The sequence below is a fragment of the Balaenoptera borealis genome (assembly GCF_965194805.1).
Source record: "Balaenoptera borealis genome assembly, chromosome: 2".
Classification (NCBI taxonomy): Eukaryota; Metazoa; Chordata; class Mammalia; order Artiodactyla; family Balaenopteridae; genus Balaenoptera; species Balaenoptera borealis.
This window is the reverse complement of record NC_138867.1, coordinates 99,574,060-99,594,149: the sequence shown is the minus strand read 5'-3', so window position 1 is coordinate 99,594,149 and position 20,090 is coordinate 99,574,060. Positions and strand designations below refer to the sequence as shown.

General features: G+C 38.1%; 1 protein-coding gene across 1 annotated transcript in view; it reads left to right on the top strand.

Moving 5' to 3' along the window:
• LOC309622085 (uncharacterized protein) overlaps positions 1 to 20,090 on the top strand; it is a gene marked incomplete at its 5' end in the record, with an annotated part of 40,949 nt that overhangs the window by 2,960 nt on the left and 17,899 nt on the right. Inside the window, one exon of the mRNA XM_082378430.1 lies at positions 1,152 to 1,288. Within this exon, the coding sequence (XP_082234556.1) occupies positions 1,152 to 1,210 (59 nt within the window). The 3' untranslated portion in view covers positions 1,211 to 1,288. The remainder of the gene's footprint in view (positions 1 to 1,151; positions 1,289 to 20,090) is intronic.

Sequence of the window (20,090 nt, the reverse complement as noted above, 5' to 3'; positions counted from 1 at the left end):
TCCTGCAAAGCAAAATATTTACTGTTTGGCCCATTAGAGAAAAAGTTTGCCGACCCCTAATGTATAGGAAGGATCCTCTACTGCTCTATGATCTATGAAATAGCTTTTGCTGTGCAGACTGGTTGTTGTACTGCTTGACCACTCAGCTTAATTAGTGAAACATTTCATGTTGATGATTACACAAGCATCTTTAAATACATCTATCGTATCCCTGATTCCCCAATACTTATCATAGCACAGAGTAGATCCTCACTAATAGTTGAACCCTGAATATAGACAGGACCTGACTTACATATATATAAAAAGAGTCCCTGAAGAACTACCTTGGAGAAGTGGCCATAGACAATCCCTTTACTTTCAAACTGCTGTTCTTCATAGATCACCCTGTAATGTCACTCACCTCCCCTTAATAAGGTTCTATTCAATCCTAAATCCAGTCCTGACTTCTTATGCAACTTGAGCATAACTCTGACCTTGTAGCAAAATTAGTAAGATAAGGAAATGGAAGAGATGGAGGTAAATTGCGCCTTTCATCCTCCCTTCCCTGTCCCCTCTGCCCAAAGGCCACAAGTCCACCTCCTAACACAAAACGTCCAGGGGAATTCTTGAATCTAACTACTCCCTGAACTGTAATTGAATTCTGTCATTCTGTCCTTTGAATGCTCAAAGGCTACGTGCCTTTGTGGTTTTTCCCTTTTGTTTCTTTCATTCTTTTTCTCCCTGTAGTTTCTTTAGTTTTATTCTTCAGCTTTATTTCTAAGAAATAAAAGAGGAAGGATGGCTCTGAAAAAGGAAGTCTTTTTTTAAATAAAATTTTGCCTTATTTTGCCTTATTGCTAGCAGCAAAATCTCTTAGAAAACCAAAGTACTGTGGGTTTGGGGACTGGCAGGACAAAGAGATACGTTCTCTTCGTGCTGGTCTTAAAGGGAAAGGGGACTTTTATCAGACTTGAGGGGTGGTTACGCTGTAAAGAAAAGCAAACAGGCTAAACTCTGAGTTTTTTTTTGGGGGGGGGGAGGAGCATATAGGAAGTCAGCTCAGATGGAGAAGTAATCATGCCTCTTTCTCACTAGCTTATTTACTGACATCCCTGTCATTACCCTCCTCCCTGCCATCATAAACTCATTAATATAAATCCCTTTCCTCCTAGGGCTTGTGCCAAGGGACCCACCAAGAGGGGCTTGCATCCCCACAGCCAACACCCAATAGATGAGGGAAGTCAGAAGAAAAGAGTTCCTAATCCTATAACAAAGGCTGAATCGGGGGACTATGTTGCTGGAATTTCACGTAAGCATTCTGAACTCCTTATCTCACAAAAATAATGAGGGTCTCTGTACATCTAAGATATTGATTGCCCCAGAAACCTGCCTGTATTGCCAACAGCAACCTTACTATAGAAAAATCCATCAGGAATATTATAGGTTAAATAGATATTTGAACAATGATATAGGACCCTAGCCATTATTTATAGTACTGTTACTATAGAAAAATTAATTCCAATGCCTCTAATATTTGAAGATTGCCATTAAATACTATTGGCTCACCCTCACTTGCTCAACTGGAGGGTTTTCCACCCATAAACAATTAAAGGGCAATTATTTATAAAAGCTAGTGTTTATTAAACACCTGCTCTGCACTGTAATAGGTATTTTATTTATCTCATTTAAATCTCAACAACCCTCTAAGGGTAATATCTCTGTTTTACAAATGAAGAAACCTAAACTCAAAGAAATGAAATAACTTGCCCAAGGTCATATTGCCACCCAAAGATTTGAACTCAGCTCTCTTGGGCTGCAAAGGCCCTTTACGTGTTCTCCAAAGCCCCCCTGAATCCCAAAGCGAATTCAGTCAGGGCCTACTATTTACTCCCTAGCTGGCAAGATGAGAAGATACAGGACTTCTTTAAGTTGAGTCTTCAGTGATCAACTGGTAAAAAGAACCATCTTCCCAAAACAGTTTTCTCCTCCTCCCTCAAGATGGAAGGAAAGCTCACCTCCTTACCTTGACCCACGCCCAGACTATAAAGGGCAGCTTTTATTAAATGGTAAAGTAAACATCTCCAACCAGAAAACTCCCTGATACACAGACAGTTATAGGTATTCACTTGGTTAAAGGCAAATACTTCTTGGAATGTTTTGGAACTACCAATAAGTCACATACATCAGATTGTGGGTCTTCTAACACCTACTGGAGTTTTCATTAAGGGGGAAGCAGAAGTCAAGAGATGTAATTTTGAAAGGCAAAGGAGAGGCCATGTGGAAGACAGCAGCAGGCAGTTTTGTTTAGCCGGGAGCAACTTGAGAGCATTGGGCTCTGGGACAGTAATGAAGTGGAGGGATTATTCTAATCAAAATCCCAGCAAGTTATTCTGTGGATATTGACAAATTGACTCTAAATTTTTATGGGAGGCAAAATACCCAGAATAGCCAAAACAGTATTGAAGGAGAAAAACAAAGCTGAAGGACTGATGCTATCTGATTTCAAGACTTACTGTACAGCTACAGTAATCAAGACAGTGTGGTTTTGGGGAAAGAATAGACAAATAGATCACTGGAACAGAACAGAGAATGCAGAAATAGACCCTGATCTATAGTCAACTGATCTTTGACAAAGGAGCAAAGGCAATGCAATGGAGCAAAGATGGTGCTGGAAAAACTGGACAACTATGTGCAAAAAAATTAGTCTAGACACAGACCTTACACCCTCCACAAAATCTAACTCAAAATGGATCACAGACCCAAAATTAAAACACAAAACTATAAAACTCCTAGCAGATAACATAGGAGAAACTTAGATGACCTTTGGATTGATGACGACTTCTTAGATACAATACCAAAGGCATGATCCATGAAAGAAACAATGGATAAGCTGAATTTCAGTAAAATAAAAAAACTTCTGGTCTGTGAAAGACAATGTCAGAAGAATGAGAAGACAAATCACAGACTGGGAAAAAAATATTTGCAAAAGATACTTCTAATAAACAATTGTTATCACAAATACACAAAGAACTCTTAAAACTCAACAATAAGGGCTTCCCCGGTGGCGCAGTGGTTGAGAATCTGCCTGCCAACGCAGGGGACACGGGTTCGAGCCCTGGTCTGGGAAGATCCCACATGCCGCGGAGCAACTAGGCCCATGAGCCACAATTACTGAGCCTGCGCGTCTGGAACCTGTGCTCCACAACGAGAGAGGCCGTGATAGTGAGAGGCCCGCGCGCCGCAATGAAGAGTGGCCCCCACTTGCCGCAATTAGAGAAAGCCCTCGCACAGAAACGAAGACCCAACACAGCCATAAATAAATACATAAAAAATTAAAAATTAAAAAAAAAAAAGAATATCCTTTAAAAAAAAAAAACTCAACAATAAGAAAACAAACAACCTGATTGAAAAATGGGCCAAAGACCTTAAGAGACACCTCACCAAAGAAGATATATAGATGTCAAATAAGCATATGAAAAATGCTTCACATCATATGTCATGAGGGAATGCAGAATAAAACAATAATGAGATACTACTACATATCTATTAAAATGACCAAAATCTGGAACACTGGCAACAGCAAATGCTGTAGAGGATGTGGAGCAACAGGAACTCTCATGCATTGCTGCTGAGAACACAAAATTGTACGGTCACATTGGAAGATAGTTTGGCAGTTTCTTACAAAACTAAATGTACTCTTACCATATGATCCAGCAATCATGCCCCTCAGAATTTACCCAAAGGAGTTAAAAACTATTTCCACACAAAAACCTGCACACAGATGTTTATAACAGCTTTGTTTACACTTGCTGAAACTTAGAAGTAAACTGTCTTTCAGTAGGTTAGCAGGTAAATAAACTGTGGTACATCAAAGACTATGGAATATCATTCAGTGCTGAAAAGAAATGAGCTGTTAAACCATGATGAGTCATGGAGGAACCTTAAATGCATATTATTAAGTGAAAGAAGTCAACCTGAAAAGGCTGCATACTGTATGATTTCCAACCATATGACGTTCTGAAAGAAACAAAACTATGGAGACAGTAAAGAGATGAGTCATTGCCAGGGATTGGCGGTAAGGGATGACTAGATGGAGCACGGAGGCTTTTTAAAAGTGTGTTGAAAATACTCTGTACTGTCAAAATGGGTACATGTCATTCTACATTTGTCCAAACCATGAATTTTGGTGATTATGCGGTGTCAGTGTAGGTTCATCACTTGTAACAAGTGTACCGCTCTGGTTAGGGATGTTGATAATGAGGAGGCTATGCACGTGTGAGGCCAGGGGTATTTGGGAAATGTCTGCTTCTTCCTCTTAATTTTGTTGTGAACCTAAAACTTCTCTAAAAAAAACTGTCTTAAAAAAAAAAAAAGAAGGGGGACTATGATTCAGTAAATGATCAGAGTCTACCACTTCCTCCTAGCCGAAACAGTAAGACGAGATAGGGAGGTAAATCAATGAACAGAAACTTGGGGAATGTTTCTCAAACATGGAAAGGAATAATTACAAAAGACATATATTCTGAAAGCAAAGAAAACAGAAGATGTGTGCAGGGGGAAAAAGGTTTTTTACCCAACTAGATTATAAAAAAAGCTTATCAGAGCTATGCTTGCCCTCACTCATGTATGTATTATAGAATAACTGATGAGGTAGGACACAAACTTTTCCAATAAAAGAAACTGCCAGCCTCTTTTCTGCCTAGGACAACATAGCAAGTACCCTTGAAGCAATCTATGTCTAGGTGAGAGTCACTTGAGTGGCTCCTTTAATTGTGCAATATAAGCTGAGGCTAATTCTGCATGAAGATGGGGGAGTGAAGTTGAGTCACACACTCTGTCCACCAATATGTAATTAACACTCTCTCTATAAATTATACATATATATTTATTTATATATATATAAATTATATATATAAATAAGTATATATAAATAAAAGTATATATAAATATATATTATTATTTATTTATTTATTTATTTTTGGCTGCGTTGGATCTTCATTGCTGCACATGGGCTTTCTCTAGTTGCGGCAAGCGGGGGTTACTGTTCGTTGGAGTGCATGGGTTTCTCATTGCGGTGGCTTCTCCCGTTGCAGAGCATGGGCTCTAGGAGCACGAGCTTCAGTAGTTGTGGCACGTGGGCTCAGTAGTTGTGGCTCGCAGGCTCTACAGTGCAGGCTCAGTAGTTGTGGCACACGGGCTTAGTTGCTCCGGGGCATGCGGGATCTTCCTGGATCAGGGCTCGAACCCGTGTCCCCTGCATTGGCAGGAGGATTCCTAACCACTGCGCCACCAGGGAAGTCCCAATATATAATATTATTTTTTTTTTTTACCAGCAAAATTTTTTTAGTAACAGCTACGTTAGGAAAGGAACAGAGATAAACCAGAAAAAGTTACAGCCAATACACAAGTGGAAGATTTTGCTGAAGCTTAGTGTGGCTCTACTCGTATTTACCAGAAGCAATCCTTGAAAGTTAAAATCAAATCATTAGAATTCTCACAAATAATCCCAAATTTAGAGAGAAGTGGACTGAGAGTATATCCTTATTTTTTTCCTCTTCTGCCTAGGGAAGTGGAAATAGCTGTTATATAGGGATGCATGAAAAGAGCAATGAACAACCATAACCTGGGCTGCCTCTCACTGGTCAGCGCTTAGGCTCCAGGGCCCTACACTGAACTGGGGAAATGGCAGTGGGACTTCCCATGAAAATGGGATAATGAGCCTGGCAAGTATCAGAGAGTACATTAAAAGGAGATTACATAAATCTACAAAATTCCATCAGAGTACATGCTATTAACCTCTAGGCTATACTGCTCATTTTAGGTTCCCTGGCCACAGTGACTGACTCAGGGATGGACCCCTGGGTCAATCAGAACCCTTCTCTGGGATTTTTCTGCTGTAGCTATCAGGGAACGGTTACATTTTTGAAAGAAAGGACCACCATCTCTGAACATAGAGTGATGTCTGAGTGTTTTAGGAAAGAACAAAGAGAGAAAAGTAAAGTTCATTTTTGATTGGGAGTAAGAGGATGTCATGACAATCTCACTTGAACCCTTGGTCCAGTCCTGTGTAGTGCCCATCTTACCCAATTATGTAAGACCAAAATCTTCCCCACCTGCTTCCCCCACCCCCTTAAATTAGTTTGAGTTTTAATCCTGTTTCTGTCACTTTGGATCACAAGGCTAATACATGGTAACTTATAGTCCAACCAGCACGAGAGTTCCAATTTTCCTGAATCTTTGGGAAATATTAGCGTGTGAAGTAGCAGAGGGAACAGCATTAGATATGGGAGAAAGGCAAGAATACCATTCCTGAAAGGTGCTTTTTACATAATTCAACATAACTTGGTTCAATTCCTGCCTGTAGGATTTTAAAAAATAAAAGTATAGACACCAGGTAGAAAATTAATTCCACAGAAAACGTATAATAGAGCTCTGAGCAAGTAAAAGAAAACAAAGTTGAAAAATGAATAAATTACTTATTCTGACTTTACCTGCTGATTTTTCCTTTCCATACAACAGAGGAAAGAAAAAGAGAAGCTTTTTAAGAGGGAAATTCAGTAAGCAGCTTTCTTAAAAAAACTATTTTCTATAGCTGAAATTGCCAGGAATTCAGATGGCCACAATTTTCCTGTGTTCTAGAAGTACATTGCCATATGCTCAGTGCAGAGGCTTTTGATTATAGTTTCTGGATCAAAAGCATCCACGGAGAGAGTTCCAGGTTGTAAACAGTGCTTCAATTAAAGCACATCTATCTGAACCAATAATGGATTTTTAGTAAATAGGACTTTTTTCTTTCTGAATCTTAAGAGCCAGAGGTAGATAAAAGAAATGCCCTTTTGCTATACATGAAAAGGTCACTTTAACAGTATTTATTTCTGAAAAAAAAAATCCTCAAGTTTGTGATTTTCAAAAATGAAATTTAAAAATATATAGGATGTTATTTTTTACCTGTTTCTAAATTTCTCTCGTTGATAATGACGTATGGTATCTAACATGGTACAGTTGTTTGCTTAATATTCTTCCTAGAAAGTTTTTATCTTGGAAAAGAAGGGAGATAAGATTTTGAAAGTTTCTCATAGAAGAGTAGGAATGGAGACAGGCTGCTCATTGACAGCATTAGATGATTGGCGTTTTACTAATGTGTGAAAAATAAGGAGACTATAGCAGGACAAGCCATTTTGGGTAGGCAAGACTAAGACTAACTTAAGTGTTTGAAGTAATCATGGGACATTCATGGTGGAAGATAGTTGGAGAAATGGGATTGGAGCTCAAGAATGATTACTGAGCTAGTAATATAAAACCAAGAAAGAGCCATTAAAAGTATCAGGAGTTGACCCTCAGGAAGAAAGGTGGTTTCTAAGGAGAGAGGGTGAAGAAAGCAAGGAATGAAGAACCAAAAACTAAAGCTTAGTGACTACCCAATAGTAGTAATCAGGGGTCAGCTCCTCTAATATAGTCAGGCAGATGGGAGAGGCCTTGATTGCTACCTTTTGAAGAAGCCTTAAAGCTTGTTGAGTCTCCTAAACTTGCCAAGCTCTGCTGCCTCAGTCTAGTCAGCAATCTTGCCCTGCCCAGGCCTCTTGCTGTCTGACCACACTGCTTAGCTAACCCCATTTGGGTCACACCCTATTGCTTATGGCTCCTTTGGAAAGGCCCATCTAAGAGCTACCTCCTTATGTAAATGTAAAGACATTAAACATTCTTGATGGAGTTAAAAACCAAGGATATAAGGAATCCAGGGTGGAGGGGTTGGATTTGTCAATGGTAAGTGTAGAAATAGAGACCTTGGTTAGAGAGGATAGAGGTGGGGCAAGAAATGTTCAACTTGATAGTCTTCATCTTTTCTGCAAAGTGGGATGCTAATCCTTTCCAAAGAGGGAGTATGAATTTTATAATATGTGAATTGTGTCTCAATAAAGCTATTTTAAAAAGGAGTGCATGTAAGAGATGGGATAGGATTAGAAAAGTATTGAATTTTAAAAGTCATATTCATATTAACATGGCAGTTCCTAGTTACGGATCCCTTTAATGATGTTTCTATATAGAGCGATTGCAATTGTCTATATGTTCCCCTCTTCCTTTCTCACTGAAATATTAGATTGCTCCAAAGGTTTCCACAGAACCTTTTCAACTTTCTGGCAGTCATTCCAGGGGAGGGACAAATGGAACATAACCATATGTTTCCTAATCAACAAATGTAAACATGACAGATATAGTAAATATTCTAATACATAAATAATATTTATATAGTCTGTTTTAGGCTGTACATAACAGACTAGGCCGCCAGTGGTGGCTTAAATAATAAAGACATATAAGTGTGTCATACAATAAAAATAGTTCCAGGATGGTGCAGCAACAAAATGTGGGATTTCTCCTGATGGGCACACATTGACTATAGCAGCTCCAGATTTTTCCTCATCAGAAAACAAAACAGGAAGAATGGGGAAGGAAGAGGCATTGTCCTCACTTTCTACTTTTCTTTTACCAGTGAGGAAAATCTTTCTGGGAAGTTAACAAGCAAACTTCCTATTGTATTTCCATGGCCAAAATTGGGTCACATTGCAAACACCTAGCTTCAAGGGAGGCTGGAGAAGTGAATGAATAACTGGCTTTTTAGCCTTAGATAAAGAAGTACAAGAAAGGAAGGGACTGGAAATGGCTTTTAGGTAGGCTACCAAACGGTCTGCTACATTATTCACTGGGAAAAAGTATAATACAATCAGAAAATAAAAACTGTTTAAGGTAGATTTGTGTTTTGGATTCCAGTCAGTTTGGGAGAACTACAGATTTCTTGTAGTAGCAGCTAACTTTTCCTGGAATTCTCCTGTATGACCCCCAGATATATACCTAGGGGAACGAAAGGCATGGATGTTTCTATCCCAAATAAGTTAGCTGAAAGTGTTTCTAACAACTACTCCTCATTATGGTATTTGTTTTTCTTTTCATTCGGTTTTGAATTGGGTCACATTAAGCATCTCTATACTTCTCAATGAGGTTTTAAGTAAAACACTAAAAAAGTGCTGATATTTGGGAAAGTGTAACCTAATTTTTCAGACCTTGGATCCCTGCAAAACTCAAAAACTTAGAAAAACAAAACAACTGTTTTTCATTCAGACTGTGACCATGTCATATGTTGTGAAGGAGTACTACTAAGTAGCAACTTCCCAACTCAAAGAATATTCATTGTACTGTGGCTGAGGGCCTGCCCTATCAGTAAACAAAGATGTTGAGGCCATCCAGCCATCAGCCACTGCAGCTGTCCCCGACTGTGCACCCTGAGGGGATTCAGGATAGAGAAAAGCAGGATACTGGCCCTAAATAGTTAAGGTGCATATCAAAGGAACAATTTCAGTAAGCCCAGACTCTTGCATCTTCCCATATATAGAAAAGTGCTAAATTCATTAATTTGAGATGTCTGATTTTCTTTAATTAGCAGTAATCTCTTCGTGTTCCAACTACCTTTTTTTTTTTTTTTTTTGGCAAAAACTCCTTTTAGGTTGTGCAATATTTTTCAGTTGACAGTACCTTTTTATTATATAAACTGAGAAAAAGAACCACACTGGTTTTTCAATGTTATTAATGAATGAAGAAATTGTTCATAATTCTAACTTTGAGTACATTGACCCTTGGATTTTTACTTTTAAAAAAGGAAATACAGGACTGATTAAAAAGAGTACCCTATGCACTATTATGAGAGTCTATAGTATAGAAAAGAAGTTATTTAGACACATTCAAATCATAGGCTTCAATTTCTGTCTTTTCCAGTGTATCACAGCTGACTTCCTCTAAAGATAAATAGGAAAAATTATTACCAAATTCTGCTTATAATTAAGAATATTCTTTCCAAGGATTGTACACAAAAAATATTAAAGAAGAAAGAAAATTCACAAATAAGAACCTATGGAAGGGACTTCCCTAGCCGTCCAGTGGTTGGGACTCCAAGCTTCTACTGCAGGGGGCAGGTTCCATCCCTGGTCAGGGAACTGAGATCCCGCATGCCTCGCAGCACGGCCCAAACAAAAGAGTCTATGGGGATCCACTCAGAACCCCAGGGTTGGTAAAAAGATTATTTTAAGCTAAAGACATTTGAGATTCAACAGATGAAGAAAGAAGCTGCCTTGGAGCTTCCTTTATTAAAAGCAGAAACTTTTGGGTAATGAAGTTGCCATAAATTCCCTCTTCTGGCAGCTTTTACTCCCAGGAAGGAAGCCAAGAGTAAATCTATCATAAATCCCCTCTCTGGTGAGATTTATAACCTTGAAGAGGAAAGACCACTGGTACCAGCTTCGACAAGCATTATCACAAACTTTTATCTCTCCATTGTTCTCCTAAAACCCATTTGTCTGTCTTAAATAAACTTATAATTCTTCCCAAAGAAGTCTTTTCTCCTCTCTCCTTTTCTCGTACTGAGTCAGGTATATAAACCTCTAACTTCAAAGACTTAATGAGCTAGCTACTTCCTTTGTTAGTTCCCTTATGCATGCAAATAAACTGTTTTTCTCCTGCTAATCTGTCTTTTGTCTTTTGTCACTTTAATTTGCAGGCCCCCAATTAGTATACAGAAAAGGGGAGAGGAAAAGTTTTGTTCCTACCCAGCAAGTCTGCCAGTTTTCACAAATGGTGCTATTGGCATTTTTGGTGGGACAGTTTTTTGTTGCATGGAACTGTCCCATAATTTCAGGACATTAAGTGTTCCTGGCCTCTGCCAGCAGGGCTCACACACCCCACTGCCCCCCATCTCAAAACGTGTCAACCAAATACACCCTGTACATATCCTAAATAGGATTGTCAGATAACATTTGGATTTCATATCATTTCAGAGTAATTTTTATGTAAGTATGTTCCAAATATTATATGGGATACACTTATACTAAAAATACTTTATTGTTTGTCTGAAATTGAAATTTAACTGGGCTTCCTGTATTTTTTTAATAGATTTTTTTCTTGTAGAGCAATTTTAGGTACACAGCAAAATTAAGAGGAAAGTACAGAGATTTCCCATATACACTTGTCCCCCACACATACATAGCCTCCCCCATTATCAACGTCTCCTACTAGAAAGTTACGTTTCCTACAATTGATGCACCTCCATTGACACATCATTATCACCTCAAGACCATAGTTTACATTACCATTCACTCTTGGTGTTGTACATTTTATGGGTTTGGACAAATGTATGATGACATGTATTGAGTAGTACGTACATCTTACAGAGTAGTTTCATTGCCATAAAAATATCCTCTGTGCTCCAGCTCTCTGTATTTTTTTAATTTTTATTTATTTTAAAAAATTTATTTATTTTATTTACTTTATTTTTGGCTGTGTTGGGTCTTCGTTGCTGCTTGCGGGCTTTCTGTAGTTGCCGTGAGCGGGGGCTACTCTTCATTGCAGTGCTCGGGCTTCTCATTGACATGGCTTCTCTTTGCTGTGGAGCATGGGCTCTAGGCGCGTGGCCTTCAGTAGTTGTGGCTCGTGGGCTCAGTAGTTGTGGCTCGCAGGCTCTAGAGTGCAGGCTCTGTAGCTGTGGCGCACGGGCTTAGTTGCTCCGCAGCATGTGGGATCTTCCCGGACCAGGACTCAAACCCGTGTCCCTTGCATTGGCAGGCGGATCCTTAACCACTGTGCCACCAGGGAAGCCCTCCCTGTATTTTTAAATGCTTAATCTGGCAATCCTAACCCAAAGTCTCCCTAGAGAGGTGGTACCACCACTCATGAGAACTACCTCCTCTCAGAAAGAGCCTTGCCAACTTGCCTAACATTCAAGAATTCAAAAATATTGCAATCATTCATTTATTCAGCAATTATTGATTTGCAACATTTTGAAGTGTTTACTGGGTATCTTAAGTTTCATTAGGTATTGTAAAAAACAAAAATAAATAAGACATAATCCCTAATCTCCAGGGACGGTCAAATGCTCATTCCCCCACATCAGCTAAACAGCCTGTGGATAAGACAAAGCTGAGTTTATTGTTTACTGCAGTAAGAGAGAACACTACCACAAAAGTGTCTTAATGGTGTCTGAGAGAGAGAAGGACAAAGTTGGGATATTTATTGAGATTTTGAAGTTTGGTTCAAGGCAGGTCTTTTAACTTTAGGCGGAGAGGAGTGTTGATTAGAATTGCATATGGATTGTTATATGAATTACATGGATGTTATAGTTTAGAATGAGTGGACACAGCAAGGTGAGGCTTTTGGGGCAAGTCTTGGGATGTAAACTGTTGTTCGATACCTTCTCTTGATGAATTGATGATTCTCCCAGGAAATGCCACCATTTGACCTTTTCCTCTAGGTCAAATAGTTAATGCTTGTTTACCTTTTCCTGGGAAAATCAGTAATTATCCTGGACAGTTAATGCTTAGAATTTCAGAGGTACACTCTTGCTTTTCACAATTCCACAACCACGACCTCACAGACTATAAATTTCTCAGTGATTCTACATGTAACCAAAATGTGGATGACCTTTTGTTGTGTTCTAAAGATGATCTAAGTCCTAAGAATGATTCTGTCTACTTACTGTTCTAGCTCAGAAAGGCCATAAGTTTCCCAAAAAAGAATTTATAATTTTATCAAAGTTCGTTAGCTAGGACATAATATATCCGGAGGAGATAAACTCTTTCTTTCTGACAGACTATAGCTGTTCAAAACTTTGCCAGGCCAGTAACAAAGACACTTATGAAGAATCCTAGATGGTACTGACTTTTTCAGAAAGTGGATTCCCAACTCTTCTGAAATAATGACGTCTTTGAATAGCGTCTGTTAAAAGCAGCTTTATGAACTAAGTCTTTGGTAAGGAAACCTCTTCTTTTGAAACCTAAACATGAACGGGCCTTTTGTGATTTATAATCAGCTTCCCACTGTGCTTTGTCTAACGACAGTAGTCACAGCAACTAATCTAGTAGAAACATTGACACTTTGTTAGGGGGACCCCCTTTAAATCTGATGTTCCTCCATACTGTAAAATCTTTGATTCTTACTGAAAACACACCACAGTTCTTCGTAAATAAACTTACCTCCTGTGAAATCCTATTACATCTTCTGTTACATATTTCTGATCATTGTTATAATACATACTTTAAATCCTGCTACATTCCTTCTGTTACCGAGTCCAAGCTTGCTCTGCTTGCGGCATGACAGGCCAGTAAATTGGAGGTGAGGTGTTGAGGCAAGGAGTACGACTTTATTCGGAAAGCTGGCAGACCAAGAAGGTGGTAGACTAGTGGCTCCGAAAAACCATCTTATCGGGGTTTGGATGCCAGTTTCTTTTATAGAACAGAGAAGGGCAGGAGATGAGGAAGTAAAGTAAAAAGGCCATAAGATTTGCAAATATTCCCTGGAATGGCCAGCCTGGGTGAGGGGATGTGTTAATTTCTTCTTTCTTGCAGCCATCCACAGGTGGACAGGGTCAGGATGTTTCCCTGAACAAAGGCACTCTGGTTTAACATTCAGGCAGAGGAGCAGGGTTCCCTGAGGCAGGCCATGGTGTATAGACAGTATCCTTGTAGTGATCAAAAGTAACAGGAAGCGAAGGTTAAAGTAAGAGAAACAGATCCAACATGTAGTCAGATTTGGCTCTTCCCTGTTACACAAGGACTTGCATTTTGGGTGGCTAGAAAAATTGGCTGACCTAAATAAGAGATGCGTTTATCATGGGAAATGTGGTTACCCTGATCCCTGCCTCGAATAAAGCAATTTAAAGGAAAGGAAGTAATTTGGTAAAAGCATAATTCTTGATTAATAAATTGGGTGTTTTACCTGAAAGTTTCTGTTTTTACTATTATAGATATATCTTGATCCTGATAAATAGTCTTACTTATATTTTTAACTGCCCTAAAACTTAGCTTTAAGAAAAGAATTATGCCACATGTTCAATTCTATTGATATACTTTCTCCTACCACAATCTAGTTGCTGCAGATTTTTGAAACCTCATTCCGGATAAGCATAAATTTGTGCAAATATACCTACTTTTAACCAGATGTTATTCAATTTGAAAAGCAGTCATATTCTGATATTCAAGTGCACAAAGCAACTTTTAGACTTGGCCAATATTCTTATACCTGAATAACAAATATACACTTGGGTGTCTGTGTATGTGCATATATCTGTATACGTGTACCCACAAGTATCATTTCCTATTTTTGTAGTATCCTTTTACAACCTAAAACCAACATTACATGCTGTCACTTAATGGTTTCCTAATTATTATTGCTATGTAACATTGTTAGTAGACATTGTACATGGAGAGAAGTATTACAGTTAAATCAGCTGAACCACAGTTCAATGCCCTTAACCCAGTAGGTTTTTATTTAGAACATAAGCAGAGTAAAACCTAATGATAGACACAGGAACATGTCATATCTTTGTTTTCTTTTCTTTTTTTTGAACCTTAGGTTTCGAGGGTTAAGCTAATAACCATACTTCCTTGTTCATGGCACAGATGTGCAACCCTTCCTCCCATCCTCTCACTTTTTAAAAAATTTTAGGTAAGGGGAATATTTTACACATGTACTCTTATTCTGCAGGGTTTAGAGGGAAGTCTTAGGAGTCAGAGAGACTAGAGTTTGGATCCTGATTCTTTGCCACTTAATGAGCGTGCAATCTTGGGTAAATGATTTGACCTCTCTGAGACTCCATTTTCTCATCTGTAAAATAGGAATAATAATAACCTCCTCATGGGGTTGTTGTGAGAATTGGATTATGTGCTTAGAGTGCTCAGCACAGCATCTGGTACATGTTAAGTGCTCGTTACATTTTTGCTACTGTTATTATATCACCAGTGGCATAAGAACTTTTGGTCAAAGAGCTATCCAGGCTAGGAATATCCACTATCAGTATGCTGCATAACTTTAAGCAAGTCACTTTGCCAAAGTGTTACTTTGTTTCTGCAACTAAGACATGGAAAGGACGTTGCAAATTGTGCCTTCTAAATAAGATTGGGAAAAGTTGAAGCACTAAATAAATGTTAATAATTTATGCCACCTCATTAAAATCTGTAGTTATGTTTATAATCCTGAAGATAAGTATAATTAATATTTGGTATTAGTAGTGTGCCTTCCACTCAGGCATTAATAAGACATTTCAAAGATGAGCAAGCATAGAGCATTGAACCTACCTAAGGTTATGGACTCAGTAAGACAGGAGGAGCAGATATTCTGTAAATGACAGGCAATCAGAAATTTATCTTTTCTGAAGATTTTCATGTTTATTCCCAAACTGTAAATAACAAGCCCTCAGTGAACCTTACCAGCTACTCTTTTAGGAAGTGGGTGGCACTAAGTGGGAGCTGATACTGTGGGCCCCTAGGCCACTTGAATAGCTATGGCCATTCCTCTCCTCTCTGATGCCTAATTCTGACATAATATTTAGCTCCAAAGGAGGAAATGTTATGCTGTAAAATGATGGAACTCCTGGGCCCCCTAAGGCACTCTGCTCTGACCCTCACATCTCAAGGCACAAGATTCATGATCATTATTGGCTCATTAGCCTGTTTTAATTGAAGGGCTGTATAGAGCAGTGACATAGAGCCTTTGAGTCACACTGCCTGTGTTTGAATCCCAGCTCTCATGCTCACTAGCAGTATAAACTAAACCCCTTAGGGCTTTAGTAGGGTTGACAAAAATAACACCCACCTCAGACCAGCACCTGGACCATACTAAAGGCTCTATTAACATTGGCAAATTAGTTTTACAGCCAAAACTGTATGCCTAACTGGAATGTTGTTCACCTAAAGGTAAAATTAGAGGATGAAGTTGGCTTAAATTGAAATCATTTATATGAGCAGTTGCCATCAAGATACCGATGTGAATCACTTCGTAGTGACATAAATAACACCAGTTCTTTTCTCCTCATTGCTAAAATTCCAAGTGAATATAGCACAGAGGATGTGTGTGGGCTTTTAAGTCAGTCATGACACTTACTGGGTGTCAGTTACCTTGATTTTCCCATCTGTAAAATGGTTAAAAATAGTACCTTCTTCAGAGTTGTTGTGAGGTTTAGATGAGAAAATGAAAGTACAGTGATCAGCATAGTTTTGACAAACAGTAAATACTTCATATGTGATTTATAATAAATGTTCGTGGTGGTTATTGCTGTTTTAAGTAAAATAACAATGCATATAAGCCCCTTCTGATATTCCTAGTTTTAACCATGATTATCACAAATTTAAATGTGTTCAGAAGTGGGGCTTCTCACTGTAGATTTAGACATATAGAAACAATTTGAGAACAATCCTATGTCTGGGCCAGGGTAGACATGTATATAAATACTGTTAAATGAATGCCCTCTGAGTACACTGAACGTTTTCCTTTCCTCTATGAACCTCGCATCTCAGTCTTTTTTGCTTTTTTTTTTTTTTGCTTTTTTGCTTTTTTTACCTTACTATTTCAGGTCAGTTTAGCTGAGGGGGATTGTTTATGCCATCACTAAGCCTTGCAGTATCTAATCTAGTCTTGAACTGAATCTGTTAGAAGCAGCTAAAAGAAGCCATAGCCAGTTGGCATTAGCTGAAAAGCATGTATGAAGAGTTTGGAGAAACATTTTTAAAGAGTAATAGGAAAAGAATCAGACAGTATTTCCTTGGATTTAAATGCCTTGCATGTATATTGAAGTTTGGATTACCTTCTCTGTGGACTAACTCTGGCAAAATTTTAGTTACCATTTTCCCTCATCTAGTTTACTCTGCTTAAAGCTCATTACTGTCCTAACAGACTAAAATTAATGTTAACATTAGCTCAAGCAGAACGTCACAAGAAAGGTAAACCTTTACCTCCACTCTTCCTCAAATGCATTCCAATGCAAAATAGTAGTTTTACATTATGAGTTGCTCTCAAATATTCAAAGCACTGCCATTGATCATTTAAATAAACACTTTTAAAAAAATTGTAATAATAAATTAACAAAAACTTTCAGCAAAAATATATTTGCCTATAATTGCCAAGAGGAAGCAGAATTGAGTGTACCTATTCATATACTTTCAGTAGGTTTATTAAATTCGCTTTCCCTTATCACAGCTCTTAATCCAAACTTTATCTTCATTTGCAAAAATGTTGTTGTGGCAACACTGGGACTCATGGCACTAGAATGTGGCCAGGTCAGAATACACCAGAATCTGCGCCTTCCTGTATGTTCATAGCTCTGTTTACAGCATTTGTCATTTATTGGCTATATGTGATTTTTTTTGATTGTTTGTGTACAAATCGAAGAGATACCTCTTAGAATTCCTGTTGCCTGGGATAATGTCTTGTTGGGAGGAAGGAGGAAATGAGGGAAGGGGGGAAAGAGAGAGGGAAGGAAGGAAGGGGTACAAGTATAGAGCTAGAGTCAGAGAAGTGGGTCTAGGAAAACACTATTGTCATTATGCTCTCCCATCTTCTGTATAACGTCCTGTTGGCTACTCTTTTCTGTCTCTCTCCAATTTCTTGATGATTCTAGCCTTAAAGAGAAGTAATTCCAAGAGCTTTTCTTTGTTGTCATGAATGGATTCAGTAATTTTAATACCCATCAGCAGTAATAATATAGTTAATTAGAAATATTTTTATTATAGGATTTAAAATAATCTACACTGAATAATTCACAGGTCTATCATTTATGGTCTTGTCCATCCTCCTTCTTCAAAGTTTGATTTATGTTTCTGTCAGCCTGGGATCAGTAAAAGCTTCTGAGATGAAAAAAGAAAAAGAAACCTAACATTGCTTTCCCTCTATACTCTTTCTCTTTTATCTGTAGGAGCTAATAGTATTAGTTTGGAATCACATTTATTTTTTGCCCTAAAGGTATATTAAATAATGTAACACGACACATACAATTGTTTAAATGGCTTTTAGGAGTACTGCTCTTTGACACCAGAAGACACTTGACTGAGTGCATTCTTTATGATTGCAAGATAACACAGCTCATTAACCTGAGGGATAGAATGGCATTTGCTGTATATTTTACTGTTTCAAGAATACAGTTTTCCTAAAAGATTATGTTGTCATTGGTCTTCTTAATATTTTAAGGGAAACACATTAATTTGACTTTTAAAATACTGTATTTCCTTCTTTGAATAGATAGTACAGTCACATGATTTAAAATTTAAAAGATACAGAAGGGTATATAGTGAGATGTTTCTCTCCTGCCCTCGTCTCCCAGCCACCCAGTTCCTGGAGGTAACCACTGTGTTTTGGGTACTCTTCCAGACATATTCTCATACTGATTTTTGACACATCTCATTTAACCTAAGCACCTGTTCAGCTCAGCCTCTAAACATCAAGCAGTCGTTTCTCCCTGCTGGCCATTTGCTATAAATTGATTCACAAAATGAAAACATTCAGTTTAATTGAACTGCCACTTGCTGAACTTGGTAGAATGTCACAATTGCTGGGGTTAATTTAAAGAATGTTTTAAAGAAAACCAAGTGTTAACAGAGTCTAGATGGATCTTTAAAACAAATAGTAAACTAGTGTCTTTTCTTGGGTTTGTCTGTCAGTTACGCGGATAACTTTTATATTAGAGAATTCTTTGTTGTTGTTGTTATTGAATCTCATCATGTGGGAGAATGTCAAGTTAGGCTTCAAATCCAATACCGAAGTGCCCCTGTTTTATTTCTACCTCTTTCTGAGTGTTTTTAGCAGTAAATTTGTCCTTAGCCTACCTCCTCTATCCTGCCAGCATTTGAGTTTTGCACTTTTTTAGAGCTGCCCCAGTGGGTCTCTCCATGTTTGCCTCTCTTCCCTGTCCTTCTCCTCTCTTCTGTAGAACATCAAAGTTCCAACATGTAAAAACAGTTACAGCATAAAGAATTAATTCTAAAATAGGTTGGATATACCCATGTTTGGGAACAACATTTCTATATGGAGCTTTCCATTCATTGCAATTTATTGAACTATATCCCCTGCCTTACTATTAATGGGTCATTTGCTTGGATATGGGAATTGGTTCATTAAACAGAAACTTGAGTTAAACAGATATTTAGTGAAATTGGACTTTCCTTGATGACACAAGTCTGTGTTGGACTCCACTAGAGGAAATTATTTATGAGGTGATCGTGAGGGAAGGTGCGTGGTCCCACCCATAAAGGAGTCCTCAATTTGGGGCCCTGGGAAGAGTGTTATAATGAAGACATAAGACAAAGTATTCTCCTCAGCATACATCCTATGAGTTCATGATAAGATGACTTTCTAATGGGGGCTTTGGGGTATTTCTTGGTGTTATTCCTACTTCCCTAGGATTCAACAAGGCCTTATATTATACAAAACTATATACACACTTTGGGTAAGGTCCCAGCGTTTTATTAGTTATGTCACTGTAAATTTATACTAACAGAACATGTACTAACTGATAGGAATAGTGTTTTTATTTTTTCATCATCGAGTACTGTAACTAGGCAACCAGGAATTTGATTAGAGTCAACAATTCTCGTTGCCCTCAAGGCTTCCACCAACAAGGTTAGAGACTCCTGTGACAATGTCAAGCAGTTCCAGAATTACTGGATCATCTGTGTTAATATAGTTTTTCCCAGTGTGCTTCAGGTTGAGTATTTTTCTGCTTAATACTCATTTAAAAAACCGTACGGCTTTAAATGGATTTTACCTGAAATACAGTTTCTTACATGCACAGGCTTGCACACAGTAGGTTGAAAAGAAGCTTACTTGGGCCCAGAATATTTTGAGGTCTAAGTGAGAACTAATTTTAATAAGAATTCAGAATTGTATACAAAACATTGATGTTTTATTTCTGGTATATATGCTCATAAGAATCTTCATCACTAAAGGAAGGAGCAGTGAAAACTCTGCGGTCAGATACTCTTGGTTCATGGCATTCAAAAATTTCAGAATTATGTTTTCTGATACAACATTGTTTGTTACATTACTTATAAGGTGGTTATCTCAGAAGCTAGGATACTGAGAGAGTAATGACAGAATTAATAGACAGCTATTGACTTGTCTAAGGTACTTCCTATATAGGCACAATAATAGAAAAAAAGGGTCTTAGAGTAGGATTTAAGCTCCAAGTGGCTTAGGCTATTTGTCCCTAACGTTAGCATAAATGCAACAGATATTAGTATAAATTTTTTTTAAAAGTGGGAACACTGTCTTTGTATTTCAGTTTAGTGGTATCTTTAGATATTTGAATC